The 15,353-nt window shown below is 46.3% G+C and overlaps 1 protein-coding gene and 1 long non-coding RNA gene across 15 annotated transcripts in view; one reads left to right on the forward strand and one right to left on the reverse strand.

Moving 5' to 3' along the window:
• Window positions 1-15,353, forward strand: part of LOC135366900 (polycomb group protein Psc-like) — a 203,835-nt gene that overhangs the window by 174,667 nt on the left and 13,815 nt on the right. For 7 of the 10 annotated variants that reach the window (XM_064599882.1, XM_064599884.1, XM_064599881.1 and 4 more), the window contains 5 exons: window positions 12,271-12,408; window positions 13,070-13,166; window positions 13,254-13,309; window positions 13,393-13,440; window positions 13,504-13,609. In XM_064599882.1, the coding sequence (XP_064455952.1) occupies window positions 12,306-12,408; window positions 13,070-13,166; window positions 13,254-13,309; window positions 13,393-13,440; window positions 13,504-13,609 (410 nt within the window). In that variant the 5' untranslated portion in view covers window positions 12,271-12,305. Of the gene's footprint in view, window positions 1-12,014; window positions 12,035-12,107; window positions 12,214-12,270; window positions 12,409-13,069; window positions 13,167-13,253; window positions 13,310-13,392; window positions 13,441-13,503; window positions 13,610-15,353 lie in introns of those variants that run through there. The other 3 variants (XM_064599890.1, XM_064599887.1, XM_064599889.1) reach the window with 3 other exon arrangements.
• The window catches only part of LOC135366906 (uncharacterized), a 106,061-nt gene that overhangs the window by 76,251 nt on the left and 14,457 nt on the right, over window positions 1-15,353 (reverse strand). For 3 of the 5 annotated variants that reach the window (XR_010414314.1, XR_010414311.1, XR_010414310.1), the window contains one exon: window positions 9,059-9,653. The exons of the other annotated variants lie outside the window; for them this stretch is intronic. This is a non-coding gene — a long non-coding RNA (uncharacterized LOC135366906). Of the gene's footprint in view, window positions 1-9,058; window positions 9,654-15,353 lie in introns of those variants that run through there. 5 annotated transcript variants of the gene reach the window in all.

Below are 15,353 nucleotides of genomic sequence, written 5' to 3' on the forward strand. Positions count from 1 at the left end.
TTCGTTTATGTGCGCTATTGAGGAATGAAGCTGTCCTCTACATCGTGCCAGTCACTTGTACTGCTATCCGAACTCGTATTCCCCCCCCCCCCCCACACACACACACTGAGTGAAAAGAAAGCATTGCGCGGTTATCGGCTTATAGCGCGCAGAGCGCATCGAGCCTCGTCTGCCGCAGGCAGTGGACCTAATGGATGTCCATATAAATACGTTCACATCGTTTATTCAAGCGCACCTGATATACGTGACGGAGGAAAGGTTTTACACGTCTTCGGCGACGCGTGAGTTGAATTGTTAACGCTCGCGTTTTACCGTTCGAAAGGGATCGTCCAATGCGAGAGAGAATTTGCGATATCTAATATAGGTATATACGATACGAAAGCGTGTAGAGTGAAAAAAGAACTTAATTATGGCGTGCATGGAAAATTGGAAATAGTGTAACGTTCACCCATATAAATCAGGGGCATATGGAAGGTGATAATAGTGAGTTTTAGTGTATCGTACGTTATCGCCTTTGCGTACGTAAGGGATAGCGTGGTGGTTCTGCGCACTGCGCGAAAGCCTTCTTTGTGCTTTGCGCGCGCGCACAACCACCAACGCCATCCCTTACGTACGCAAAGGCGGTAGCGTACGGTACACTAAAACTCTCTAATGTCGGTATAACGTTCGTGGAAGGTGATGCGACGTCAGATTCCCGCAAGAGAATCATACCGTTGGGATTGGTGAGAATTTAAGAGAGTTTGAATAGATCGTACGGCAAAGGAGATAGCGTACGTAACGGATAGCGTTGGTGGCTCTGCGCACTGCGCGAAGCTCTCTTTCTGTTAGGGGCGTGTGCACAGCCATCAACGCTATTCCTTACGTACGCAGAGGTGATAGCGTACGATGTACTTGAAACTCTCTATTGTATCCTGAGTAGCCGTGCACTTTCGAGGATTTGGAATACGTGTTAGTGGACACCGAAATTAGGCCGAATCTTTGCCACCATGGTTTGTAATTACTAGGGATGTGCCAATCAGATCCTCGAATCCTAGGCAGGGATTCGAGATTCGGGAATCCGACGAATCAAACGGCGAATCAAATCTTTCGGATCCACCAACCACGTTTGTTTGTTTCTTTTTCAAATTGGCGCCTCAGGAGTCCACCGAAAGCCTCATTGACAGACGGGTGTTTTCTTGTTTCTTTGTTTACATTGCTCTGGACTGAAAGAGTTCAGGCAGGAACTGCTACATTACAAGTTTAAAAGTAACATGGTTTTGTTTTTTGGTAGTTGCTTAGTTTTATCGAAATAATTCAGACGCGAGAACTTGTGTGTTTCTTGTATAGTCGTTAAACAACACGTTAAATAAATTACGTTTAAGAAGAATTATACGGGTATATTTTCTCCTAAAACTGCACTATTATTTAATTTGTTTTTCATTAAACAAGTGTATCATATTCTGCTTCAAAACACATTTCAGTAGAGTTTTTTTTTTTTTTTTTAAGCTCTTTTTTAAAGAAAGGATTCGAAAGATTCGAGATTCGTTAGATTCGTGCATTCGCAGAATCTTCCTTGGATTCGGATCCGGGTTCGGATTCGAATCTTCCTTGGATTCGTTTCCGGATTCGGATTCGTAAAATTCTGGATTCGTCCCATCTCTAGTGATTACAGCATCCGTTGTGTAGAGTATGGCAGGGATATAGGTACTTTACGGAATTTTTTTCTTTTCTTTTTTTTTTTTTTTTTTTGTGAAGCACAAAAAGACCACGATCGCTTTGCCGCAAACACAATTGCATGCGTGTTGCACACATGTACGTCTCTGTTCCGAGGCCCCTGTTTGCTCACGCGATTGTTTCCACGGTTCCCCTTCCGGTTGAATACACATTGGCTGCTTGCTATTCATTCGGTTTACGACACATCCGGTTTCGGTGCAGAAGAAACCTGACCTCTTCGAGATAGGACCGAAGTCAGCTCGAAAAAACAAAAGGTTCAGTCCCGATTTCAGTTCGGAAATAAGTTGTCAGTCGTTCGCGCCACGCGGTTCAATCATGCAGGTGCAATCATATATTGTACCCCCTTTCTCTCGCGCGGAATCACGGATGTTCCGAGCACCCCCCCCCCCCCCCTCCCTCTCAAAGATCCTGCCGAAAAGCCAGCAGATACGTGGGTGCCACCCCAACTCTTCCCCGCGGACCCCCCAACACCCCCCTTGAGATGAAAGCCCCGCGCAAAATCCCTGCGCGGAATGTCGTATCTCAGCCGTCCGGTAATTAGGAGAACTCCCCCAAACGAAGTGCATGCTGATAACAAGGTATATACGACATGGCGATCATTGTTTCGACGCCTTTGTTTCCACTCGTTTTGTTTCCCAGGCGATCAATGAGTTGAGTTGAGTTGAGTTGAAAGAGAGAAGAAGAAGAAGAAGAAAAAAAAAAGCGGAGAAAGGGGATCAATACCCGCTGCGCGTAACGAAGCTGTACCATTAATCGTTTCACAAGAACAGGTAGCGCGCCGAGTGCGAGAGAGATATACATTACATTTACGCGGACAAAGCGCAGGCGAAAGTACTACGTGGGAAAACGGTAATTACGCGGAAGCGGTTAATTAAGAACGTCTAAATGAAGGATCACGTGTGTTTGTACAGGCGTTCACCTCCGCCAGCTGGGGACGTCCGTCCGGCTGCCGTGATTAATTTGGCGCTCCTTTCGGCGCTGCTTGCGAGGCGGTGGCCGTGCGAGGTTGATTGAATTAGGCTGCGCGGGGTGGGCCGGAACCACTCGGGCGGTACGAGCTCGTCATTGATTCATATCTCTCGAATATCGGCCGTCGTCGGGTGTGTTTATGTCGTACTCATTAGCTCCGTTTAGAGGCTGTATGAATGTTGTAAAGAGGCCGGAGCCTTGTATCGTACAGGATATTTTATTAAGTTGTTGGTTCAGAGCGTGGAGTGGGGTTTGTGAAGACGCGAACAAGTTCGCGTATTGTGAATGGTGGATATCACCTAGGTCGATCAGGTGGATAATAATCTTTTAAACAGCATGTGAGAGCCGAACGGAAACCGAAAGCAAACTTTGGCCACGATTTCGTCTTCATGGAAACTAGTGCTTTCTAGAGGGGTGACGTCACTGAATAAATTGAATGTAAAGCTTTGCTTTTTGTTACGTCTGGGCCGCAAGATGTCTATACCCAGTTGCTGTACAGAATAGTTACGAGTAAAATGTGATTAGCTAACACCGCGAATTCTTAACCATGCTTCCAAATGTCCCGGTACAATCGGGGGTGTCCTTCCATTGTATGCAGCTTTGTAGCAGGTGGTCTCCGGTGGCTTCGGAGGTCTGTGTTAACCCATTAGGCCTGCGAGAGTACTACTCTGACATTCGGTCCATAAATTACAGTGTAACGCATTTTATTTTTCTTTAAATTATATTCTATTTTGTGGTAGTGGGCCGCACCTCATGTGGCGAATTTCCCTATTCGTCATCATTAATTTATCTGTTGTTGTTGTTATCGTTGTTTGAAATCACACGTGAATTCGACCTATATTATCGAGTTTCCTACAGGGTAACTTCGCCGTCCATAATGCGTTCTCTATCGCTTTGCGTTTGAGGTGGCTTATCTCGCTTTTAATTTATGTATCAGATGAGCTCGATCGCTGTACCTCATTTGTACCCAGTTGCCTCCTTTTTTTTTCTGTTTGTAGTAGGATAGGCATGTGAAAGATTTACGCAGAGATGTTTGTAATAAAGAAATTGAACCTGCTGCTCTGCATTCACGAGTCGCTAGCTGTTAGCGGATGACCCAGGTGTTCCCACCATCATGACAGCATGGGTGTCCATTTGGGGTGGTACACACCAATGCACTGCACCAATATTGACATGATATGACTCGGTTAAGGACGATGAGCCAGTTCTGCATCTGTCAAAGAGCCTTGATGGCCAAACGATCCATTGTTTTCTTTTTCTTTTCTTTTTTTCTGATTAGCATTAGTTTCATTGCCACGGGCGACACCCTATATACCCCATTGCTGCTAGAGCATTATTAATGGATCCTTGTCGTACATTATTTCGTGTGTTTTGTTCTATTCCGTACGAGTACCGCGAAACAACTCCAGCTATGAGCAGTGTACGCGGAAAGATGAGGGTAAGCAGAAAGCTTTAGTAGATACGGGTCCAGCGTGGGTCCTAAGCCGACTCAGGGCGAAATGTTCCGACTGAAAAGTCCTCCAGAAAGCCAACGGAAACCCTCAGATTGCTCAGCCGGTGGTCGGGTTCGATCCCACTAGTCTTGAGGGCGATGTGTGCATGGCAAGTTATCCGCCTGAAGAACAGGGATGAGCAGCGCCCCGTTGTGACATGAACACAACGATCAAAGAACACAAGTCAGGAAGTCAGAACAGAAGTCAGGAATGAAGAACAGAGCGAAGAGCGCATAAGTGACCTACTCGGTGATGCCGCTGCTGTCCTTATTAATAGACACGGCGGCGGCGGTGGTGGTGGTGGAGGGACTCGTTTGGTCGTGCATGGTGCTTCTCTCCTCTCGGCCATTTCAAGTTTATCGACGTTGGGAAAGGGAGAATTTTCCTCTCTCCACGCTCGCGCGCGCCCGCACACACACGGCTCCTCTTCTTGACGGCTTCTCGATGGTAACCGCTTCCTTGTTTGTTTTGATTTACAGCCGCTGGCCTCTGCACTACTCTGGTACTTTCGAGAAGGCGCTTCCACGTTGAGTCCTCCCTTTATTTTTCTGTCACGGTTGCTGATTGTATTTGAAGTGGGTCGTGTTACTTGTTTGCGTGTTTCGGCGTGTCACGGGAAACCTTTCGCCTCGCTATTCTGGTGTTCGATGTGCCTTTGCGGATGAGGTATCTGTTCGAGTTCTACTGATAGTTAAAAATGATGATGTTCGTAGTTTTTTTTTTTTTTTGACGTACAGTCAACTCAGGGACACCGGCCGGGAGATGGTAGTTAGCCGAAACGGTATACATATTCTCCAGTTCGCCTACCGGGTGACGCGATAGAGACATTTTGCTTCGAAGCTCGCCGCGAGGCGACAAGGTGCTTCGTCCAGTAACCACGAAGCCCAAATAATAAGTAACCTTATTTAACAGTGTGCGTATAAAATTATTATGCGAAATTCTTCTCGAGCGTTGCCCTCGTCCTAACCTATACTTTGATGAGACGTACGCTCTTCGGAGGACACCCGTGAAAAATGTTTAAATTCCGGGTGCCCGCGTACGTCGGCAAACGTGCGAAAATTATCGATGAAAGTGACTGCGTGCGAGACGATGTTTTCCAAAGGAAGATTATACTTTCGTGTGATTTCGTGTGACCCACGATTCCGTCTTGCTGTGTCGGTTCAAAGGCAGCTGCGCGAGATGATAGGGGGTATATTTAAACGGCTTGTATAGTTTGTTTCCTGTGCCCTGTGGGTATGACCCAAGGAATATTCACTGTCTTCCTCTTGTCTCTGCCAACTTCATCGCGAACAGTCACGACCGCGAAATTCTGCTCATCCGCAGATAGGCGTGTCAGTTTCTTCACGCAGTTGCAACTTGCGGCAATCCGAAACACAAACTGTCAAACACAACACAGCCCGTGCCTATGAACATGGATGATGATGATGGGTGGTGGAAGTAATTCACAGACACACATGAAAGCGACCCCTATTGGAAGCGCTGTTGTACAGGATTGAGTCGGAATACGTGAAAAGGGGTCTATATAGGTGTGTTCCCTACTTGATAACACACATCTCTTGGGGGCGCTGTTATCCGGTATGTATAAGATAGAATCTCCGGTTAAAAAGGACTACCTCCATAGATAGGTGTCGCACTTGATGACGGTATACGCACGCATGAAAGGTTGGAATATGGATTTCTGGATTACAAATTAGGGCTGCATATTCGTTGCAAAAAGAAGTGAGTTATTTTGGTGGTATACAAAGTTCGATAAGGTTATCGACAAGATGGCGGCTGAATAATAGACATACGCTCCTCCTCCCCCCCTTCTTCCCCACTTCCTATTCCCTTCCTCCTTCCCTTCTTCCTCACTTTCTATTCCCTTCCTCCTTCCCTTCTTCCTATTCAGTAGCTCGCGGGAGCGTCATGATACGAGAGACGGCCAGGGGCACCGCTGCGTATCATCTGATGTTAATCTAGGACGCAAATCCGCTCGAGGCAGCGGAGCTAATGAAACCTCGTGCGCAGTCCTGTAATACGCTGTCAGCGCACGGCTTAACAAAATGCCCATATCGGGGATATGATCACCGCCCGGAGCTGTTCGTCTACAGTGCCTTCAGACAGCGGCCCCGTCAACTACAGTGCGGGGGGATTGGCCCATCCACTTTGGCTATCTGATCGAGATTAGGGCCACGTGATCATCTGGCACGCGCGCCTCGGCACATATTCCGCCGCGCATGACCTCCGCCCCGCTGTGTGCTCGAAGGCCAGTAACTGTAGTTGAACTGAAAAGAAGGACCTGTAAGACGAGTATAGAGCAACACTTTAGAAATATTTCCGATAGCATAATTTCGCTTACGTTGTTCGTCTATAGGATATTCGTTCTGTTTTTGGTGTAGAAAAACCTGCACGCGTGCAAACTCTAAATTTAGGAACAATAGACGAGTTCAGAAAATCCCAGAGTGCTTAGCGTCGCTTTGAACTGTGGGAGTTTACTAATACCAAAGAAACGGTTGGCCTCCAAACTGTTCCGATTTCTTCCCTACCGGTCCATTGTCCACGACGTGTCAAGGTCAGCGAAAGCAAAATGTGATGGATTACCCCCGCTCAGCAAACGCCCAGGATGCAACGCGTGCGCAAAGAGCACTGGGATTTTCTGAACTAGTTTATTGCGGAGCTCTTTGAGTCCCTTAGATGCGATCACTCCCCATTTTACTCCCCTGTGCTGAAGTTTACTCCTCAGCACAGCAAATAGTCTCTAAACTTTGCGTATACGTGTGCGCATTTAGTCCAGAAAGAGACTAACAGTTCTGGCAATGCATCTCCTCACAAAAAGGACTAAACTTACAGTACTCTGAAAGAACGGATGTTCTGAGGCTGGAACAGCATAGAAGGGACAAATACATACAAAACCTCAATTTGCCTAAGAAATTAACGATGAAAGATGAAAGTCACTGAAAAGGTTAGCCAGCTGTAGGACTGTGAAGATGTGGGTTCGAGGCCTATAGCTGGCTAACCTTTTCAGTGATTTTCATCTTTCATCGTTTACAGTACTCTCTCTCTTATTATTTTTTTCCTCGGAAATAATTAACATTGTCCATTTGTCCGCAAACGTGTGCACGTGCCTGTTATATAATCACGTTGAGCTCTGCCCATATATGAAGTTGTGCTCGAAATAAATATACATCTTTTTCCCGATTCATGATGCCCTTCATCACTCACGTAAAAGCGCGCCACTAGGGGCGCACTGATTTCGGCGTCGTTCCTTTAATAACGCATCATTAATTAAAATATCGTATACGGTGGCAAGGAGTAACAGTAAAAAAAGAAAAGGGAACTTAGCGACAGCATTTACGCGTTGCACGTCGTTTATCATCCGCGAACACGTCTTTCCCAGCCGCTTACAGTAAAATAGTCGCTTACAGTAAACGCATTCGCCGCAGTAAATCTCTCTCGTCCGATGTTCGCGCTGAATAGCATTTAAATATACGATGAGCAATTTCGTCGGCTACACGCAGGCGACGCCGACGCCGCCGCCGCCAGAAACCCTCGCGGTATATACCCCGCGGTGTCCGATGCCAGGGTGTAATGGATTCGCCGTCGCAATTAAAGTCGATGAAATTGAACACTGCGCGCATGCAGTGTCAACATTTGCCGAGGCTCCACTTGCACGAAGTGTCGGGGAGAGGGAGGCGTTCCTCGGACTACGCAATTAAGCGCATTATCGTATAGCCGGAAGAAAGTGGGTCGCACCCCGCTTTTTTTTTTTCCGCCGCGGGTGAGCGACTTCACAGACTTCGTCGAAGGTTGGCTTATTAGTGGCCTCAGCAGTGTGCTGAATTGTGTGTGTATGTGTTTTTTTTAAATTTCATTACTGGCGTGTCATGTATAAGGACGGGTGTAGCTTTATAGCGTTTGCGTAAAGTCCCTCAAGCAGAACAACAACTTGACCCAATATTGGTCCAATATTGGGCTGCTTGAGCGCGCGGAGCGTAAGTACTTGACGCGCTGAAAATCCGACTTGGTGCTACTTTCGCCGCGTGACTTATTTTCTTAAAAATTACATTGACTTTTAAAAGTAATAGCTTTTTGAGGCCCGACCACCGTGTAGTGAGCAAGCATCCAGTTTGTGCGCACATTTTCGTTTTTTTAATATTTATTCATGAATGTATTTTACGATATTTCTGTATTTCTTAACGATATTCATTTCGCAACCACTCTCCGTGGTATTTAGTAATATACGAAGTTAATTAGGGCGAACCGCCGTGTAGGTCCGTCAGCAACTTTATAAAACCACGTGACCGCCAGACTATGCTCGCTACTGTATGATAAAACTGTGCAAATCACCACGGTAGCAGCACAAGAAAGTAAACGAGTTCACGATAAATTAAATGGCTTTAAATTAAGAGAGTTTCGCCAAATATTTACTGCCAGCGATGTCTTTATATAAGGCTACACGAAAGCAAAAGGATGCAACCAATTTTTTTGGTCAATATTCGCACTTTTGCTGCGTCAATTCGCATAATATATTCGATGTTTCAACTTTGTAAGCATCCCGGAAGCAAACATCGGAGTGTTTACATTGAACTTTCCAATATGTGGCATGGGAACACAGAGAGACGCGCTTTTGGGGGTACACATCACGCATGTGGGGAGTAATCCCCTGCGGTCTAATAATGAGAGAGGGATAAGGACGGGCCCCCTCCGTTTGCATAATGGTTACGCTGTTGACGGACGTCGGGACCGGACACGATCGATACCCCCCACCCCTCGACGTACCCCTCCCCGTTTTGCTCCCATCGAAAATAGAGGGAGATAGTCGGTGCGAGACTGCTGTACAGGCTCTCCACTTTTGCACCTGACTATATATATACAGTCTGGCAACAATGGTTCAAGGACAGACACCTCACCGCTTTATTATGCAACCTGTCCAAGTGTGTTTCTCTCTATATATCTATCTCTTAATTTTCATGGCACGGTGTATTCTTCAAGCAGCGCGATTGCAAGGAAATATTGACGTTGAGGAGGACAGAAAAAGATGTTTGTTTCAAGGACTTTTTGACGGTTACAGGGGAAAGGATGCACCGAATCTGTTTTGTCCTTCTCGCTATCAGTATTTCAGGAAAAAGGATCCGTGGCGAATGACACATATATATGCTACAAATTATGCATCGAGAAAGAGTATCCACTGGCTGATGTTCTTTCCCTGTGTGGTTTGCCGCATGGATCTCCTCGCTCGATTGGATCTGCCTTCGCCGCCAGTCACGTGACCTTAGTGGATCTTCTTTCTCGTTGGATCTTTCTTCCACAAGAAGATGAATAGATGAGGCAGGTCGATGGACAAAACGACACGATGGATGACATGACATGGTGGATGAGGATGAGATGACGCGTTGGATGAGGCGGTCACAAGCGAGCGCTTTTTTGACCCGTGAGGCTTCTTGTGTTCCGACATTGCGCGAAGAACTCAGGGTAGTGCAAAAGAACCTCGACAGTGCCCTGCAATGGGAAAAGCGAATGTTGGGCACAATGATGGTGAGATGCAAGACGTTGGAAAGGATGATGAAGGAGACGGGGCGGAAGACGTTTGAGATAGATAAATTACTACTATATAATAGTAATAAATAGAGTAACAATTCGAATAAAATATAGGAGGTTACCTTCTCGGGTCTGATGTTTGGGATAATGCTGTTTGACGTTCTCGTGTTGCCCATGAACTTTGATTTTTGCTTACGTCCCACTGCGGGGACTTCAAAGCTTACAAGTGATGGAAAGTTGGAAGGTCGAAAGAGCACCGCGGCAATAGACTATCAAAGCCATTTTAGTTTGTGATGGGTGTTGTCGTGTTACTGCACGGGGTTGGCCTTTTCTTCACTTAATTTCCCCTCGATTATTCCAATTATGCGTGTAATCAGTAAACTCTATGCGCAGGGCTACGGGCCACGGTCCCACGGACTTTTACTTTGAGTACACGAGCAGCCGGCACAAGCTGTTCGTTCTTTCTTGCTGCTCTTTTTTCCTGTCACGTTGTCGCAAAGTGATATCCACTGTATAGAACTGAAACGCCGCGTACCTTTCATGTCTTTCTTTGCTTCGTGCGACTTCGTAGAATACAACACAAATCGAAACGATAGTTTCGCGCGAAAGTTGTTGAGCCCCATCACAGTTGCTTCGACTTTCAACGAGGTATGGGTCGTATATAGAGACAGACGTATATACACAAAGGCACAACCTTGCTGTCATTGTGGTCGTTTCCAGTTAACGCTTCGTATAACAATGACGATATGCTTCACAGTAAATATTAGATAGCGTTAGTGCATCGCCCTGGCGTATACGGAAGTGATAGTGTTGGTTGTTCTGCGCGCTGCGCGAAGATCTCTTTCTGTTCTGGGCGTGCGCAGAACAATCAACGCTATCCCTTACGTACGCAAGGGCGATAGGGTACGGTCTACTAAAACACTCTATTCTCTGCTCTCCAAAACGATATCCTTGTTGGTTATGCCTTGCACTTCTTGGTCTGATATTTTGACTTATGGAGGATAAGGAGCAAAGGGTGTTTGTGTGTTTGGTATACCTAATAAAATGTTTTGATTGATTGATTGAAAGTAAGAAAAAGTTCGTTTTTCTCAGGCATTCTTTTTTCGTGAACTTTCAGGCGGCAACTTTTCTGTCGGGGCATATCCGGTCCTAATTCCCAGCATACAGCGACTTATGCTTACTACTTTTCTTCTTTTTTTACATGTTACACATTTTTTCCCTTCCCATCTCGATTTACGAGCAGCTTAAAACTTCAAGGCATCTTTTCATTCCACACGAAATCCTTTCGACAAAACACGACAACGCGCTTCATTCGCAAAAAAAAAAAAAAAAAAACAGCTCATCCGAGTCCTCACGTAAGAACAAGGTATATCTCTCAAAAAACACCCGGAGAGTGTAAGTGCGGAGAGGTTGGCAAATTGCGTCGTTGTCGCATTCCCCCTCTCTTGATACACCGGGAGGAACATTTCTCCCACTTTGTGTGTGTGTGTGTTTGTATATTTCTGTGTCTCGGTAGGCGCAAGGCCACGCGGGTCTCTCGTGCTGCATTTCTCTGGGTTTTGGCGGCTAAAGATAGACCTCGTGGATCCGAGAAGAGGGATTCCTCTGATTCGCCGAGGTCGGCTCTGCGAAGGAAGCGTGTCTGTTAACGTGCGCTTCGGGGTGTACACACATGTGTGGAAGAATTGAGGCTCCCTCTCTACTATATTGCCTGTGACAGGCGAATGGCAAAATGACGCGTGAAGGCTCAGTTAAAAAAAAAAGAAAGAAAAAAAAAGAAAGATAAAAAAACGGCAGAAGCGTGAGGAGTGGGTATAGAGAAGTCGGGTGCGTGAAATGAGGTTCAATGGCTGCATGAAACGACGCATTGAAAAGGGAGTACCGCTTATTGGAGAACAAAGAAAAACAAAATGCAAGCAAGTTGGTGTAGGGTATGTTGGTAACCTTCCACATGTGCCTGGGGAGATTTGCACAAAGAGCAGAGGCATTAAAGACTCGTCCGTTTATGTCTGTCCTACTTGCATAACTTCCCAGGCTCAGGGAAATGTTGCTGACACTTGCGTATTGATTAGCTCCAGGCTCAGATAGGAAATAGAAACTTGAGCTCAGAACGCAGCCGGCCAATGAGAGCCTGCCATTTATCCGCTATGGTCTAATCAACTCAAGATAGCTGGCAGTTGTTGTTCTTCGTTCTTCCCGTAGATAATCTATCTCACCCGACGACATATGTACGGATGAAGAACTAACGTCTAACCTATCTTTCCCCGTGTTCAATATGAGATAAGCTTCACGTATCTCCCTGGCGGATTGTTCTTTGCATGCAGCCCGCCTCGGTGTAGCTGGTAAGGACTGCGGTGGTGACAGCAAAGTGTCAATACGTTCGAACTAGAAGGAGAAATGATACCTCCTGCATCAGTATACACTGCTTTGTTCACGTTCGAACTGTTCTTTCACGTTTTTGCACGTCGGCGCTGAAACAGTGCCTTAGAAAGTGGATGGAAATTGTACGCGCTGCAGGAGAGTGACTGAGAGCCCTCGTTGCAAAACTGATGAAATCCCACGTGTATTTTGTTCGCAGGACCCGTCGTCTTGAACCCAGGTGAAAGGGAGAGAATGCCGGGGGCCAAGCTGGCCGACCTGAACTCGGTACTCTCCTGCGTCCTGTGCGGTGGGTACCTCGTCAACGCCACCACCATCGTCGAATGCCTACATTCCTGTGAGTATAGACGGAACAAGAACTGACAGGTGCCACTTGACGGGCTAAAAATGTTACATTTATTTTAATTCGCGTAATAAATCAACCTCGCTCGACCTGAAAAAGAAAGAAAGAAAAGAAAAAAGACGCGGAACTTCATAGTTTCGGACTCTCGACGACGAGAAGTGACGCCAGCGAGAGCTGTGTCTTCCAGCAACAGCGCGCGCGTCTCCGCTCTTCGCCGCACGTTGGAAGACTGCCAGCAACTGTGAGGAAACTAAAATCGCCCTTCAAGGAGCAACGTTGTCAGACGCGAGGGTAGAACGGGCACCACTTCAATTAAATTAAATTCAACTTACTTTCATTTCATTCAGCACGTTACGGTGGTGGGACAACAGAGCTGAAAGTTACTGAAAGGTAACTTGACGAGTCTCGGTCGCCATGCCATGACGTCATACTTCTCGAAACAATAAATTAATTTTATTGTACTTCCGTGTCACATAAACAATGTTTTGGAAGAATACAGTTTGAGAAAGTGTACTACGATGACATAAATACGGTGTAGGATTCTGAAGACAGTTTTCTTTTACCAATCAATCAATCAAGACAGTATAGATTTAGTCCGCAGTCGCCCTTTAATCCATGTCGTGGGTGAGCGTGAACATTGTCTATCGCTTTCCAGTCTGTCGTGCTTGTATCGTACGCTACCTGGCCACCAGTAAACTCTGCCCAATCTGCGACGTTCCCGTCCACAAGTCCAGACCATTCAACTACATAAGGTATACTCAAATCGAACACAACGACCGTCTTTGTAAGGCCAACGTAGATATCTGTGTTAAACGATTGCGCATGGATAATTCTTGCAGGCCGGACAAGACACTGCAGGACCTTGTGTACAAGATGGTCCCTGGTCTTTACCAGAGTAGGTTCATTGTTCCCACACTTTAATCCCGTGTTATGTAAATTTGGTGAGGGTCAAACGTGGCGATTCTTTGTTTCTTGCAGGAGAAATGAAAAAACGCCGAGAGTTCTACGAGCAACATCCAAACGCTGGTAAGCCTCACGTCACCCGCGAAACCACCGTTTGCAGTTCTTAATGCTTTCCACAATATGCAGACCCTGAAACTGAATGTCTGGAAGACCGAGGTGTGTCGGACGAAAAAGGACGCGTAATCTTCAGCCCGGACGACCACATCAGCCTCTCGCTCGAGTACAGCACCGGGTAAGTGCAGGTCCTTGTTGAGATTTCGCATCCCGGGCCGTATGGTGACGTCGACTATATACAAGAGTCCGCTACACTGTATAAGAAAAATATCCGTAATTTTACTGCACAAGCGACCGCTAACTCTGTTTCCGGCACATATGTGCCGTATAACCTTTATATGCTGCACAAAATCTGTTTGAAGTGCACACTGCACAGTTCCGAACTGGGTTTTTGTGGTTTAATGTACCTTTAATGGAAGTGGTTCTCTTTTCGCTTATGGGAGCTGTGCAGTGAGCACTCCAAACATTTTTTTTATATTTTTTTGCAATAACTACTTTACGGCACATATGCCGGCAACAGAGTTAGCAGTCACTTGTGTGTAAAAATTACAGATCTTTTTTTACAGTGTATAGTGGCGTCCAGTCCGAGGAATTAACTCTCCTCTAGCGGCGACAATGAGACCAGAATGCCTGTCATGGTGTAAGTTGATTAGACGTGTAATCTTCCGCGTGAGGGACGTATAGACGAGCTTCGCCCCCCTACGTCATTGATTACGTAACGCCGCCGCGCAAGGCATGCTGGGGGGCACTATCAGCTTTATCGGCCTATCAGCCGACGCGTTTTTCCCGCTTCTTGCCCACCACAGCAGAAGATAACCTCGAACCGGTCTTCTCGTGACGTCACAGACGACGGTGGCTCCTCTATATAGATGTGACCATATATAGTTGTCTCGCAACGCAAAAGTCACGTATTAGACATACACTCAAAGGAAAAAGGAGTATCGTTAATCCTTTGGGGGATTAGATGCATTGCAACAACCAGTAGTCCCTTTAGGATCTAAATACGCGGGGGTTTATGCGAAGTTTATGAACTATATAGCATTTGCAGTACTGGAGAGTAAATTTCAGGGCCAGGGGGACTAAATTGGGGAAGTAATTGCAATTTAGGTTAATATTACTCCCCCAACTTACTTCGTTTATTTTTCTTAGAGAGTACCGCAGGAGTGAATAAGCCGACGCCATAACATTGCGCGGAAACTGTAAACGGTACGTCACCGTTATAGCGTCCGCAATATAATCAAAGTCGGGTGTGAGTACTTATTACTACATCCATCACGTACGCTATATGCTTACTTGAAACCATCAAAGTCTGGTCCGACAGGGTGATTGTCGCTGTATAGTAAACTTCGACCTGTGCACGCTCTCTGTCTCATGCCCCTTCTCAACAGCGCTAACCTTCTCAAATGAGTTCACGATCACTGACACCATGAAGCCGTCCCAGGCATTTTGTCCGCTCTTCGCGCGATTGCCGTCTGCCATCCATATTTTCCCGAACATGACACTTAAAACAACGACGCCTACGACCAAAGCTCGAAGACCAGAGGTCGCACGGCATCGTCTTGAGAACTCCTCTTCCGCGAAAAAGTCCCATGTACATAATGCGCACCGGTAGATAGCCCGCACAACGTTTTCGGATAACTATACTTTTTGCAATAGTTTTAGTACATCGTGCGCTATCGCCTTTGCGTACGTAAGGGATAGCGTTGATGGCTCTGCGCACGCCCATAACAGAAAGAGAGCTTCGCGCATTGCGCAGAACCAGCAACGCTATCTGTTACGTACGCTATCGCATTTGCGTACCATGCACTAAAACTCTCGAATGTATAACGCGCGCGTTATGTGCCAGAAAATACGGTATAGTCGATAAATCGCGAACGTTAACTTAATAGTGAGTTTTAGTATAACGTACGCTGTCGCCTTTG

The sequence above is a fragment of the Ornithodoros turicata genome, chromosome 8 (genome assembly GCF_037126465.1).
Source record: "Ornithodoros turicata isolate Travis chromosome 8, ASM3712646v1, whole genome shotgun sequence".
NCBI lineage: Eukaryota > Metazoa > Arthropoda > Arachnida > Ixodida > Argasidae > Ornithodoros > Ornithodoros turicata.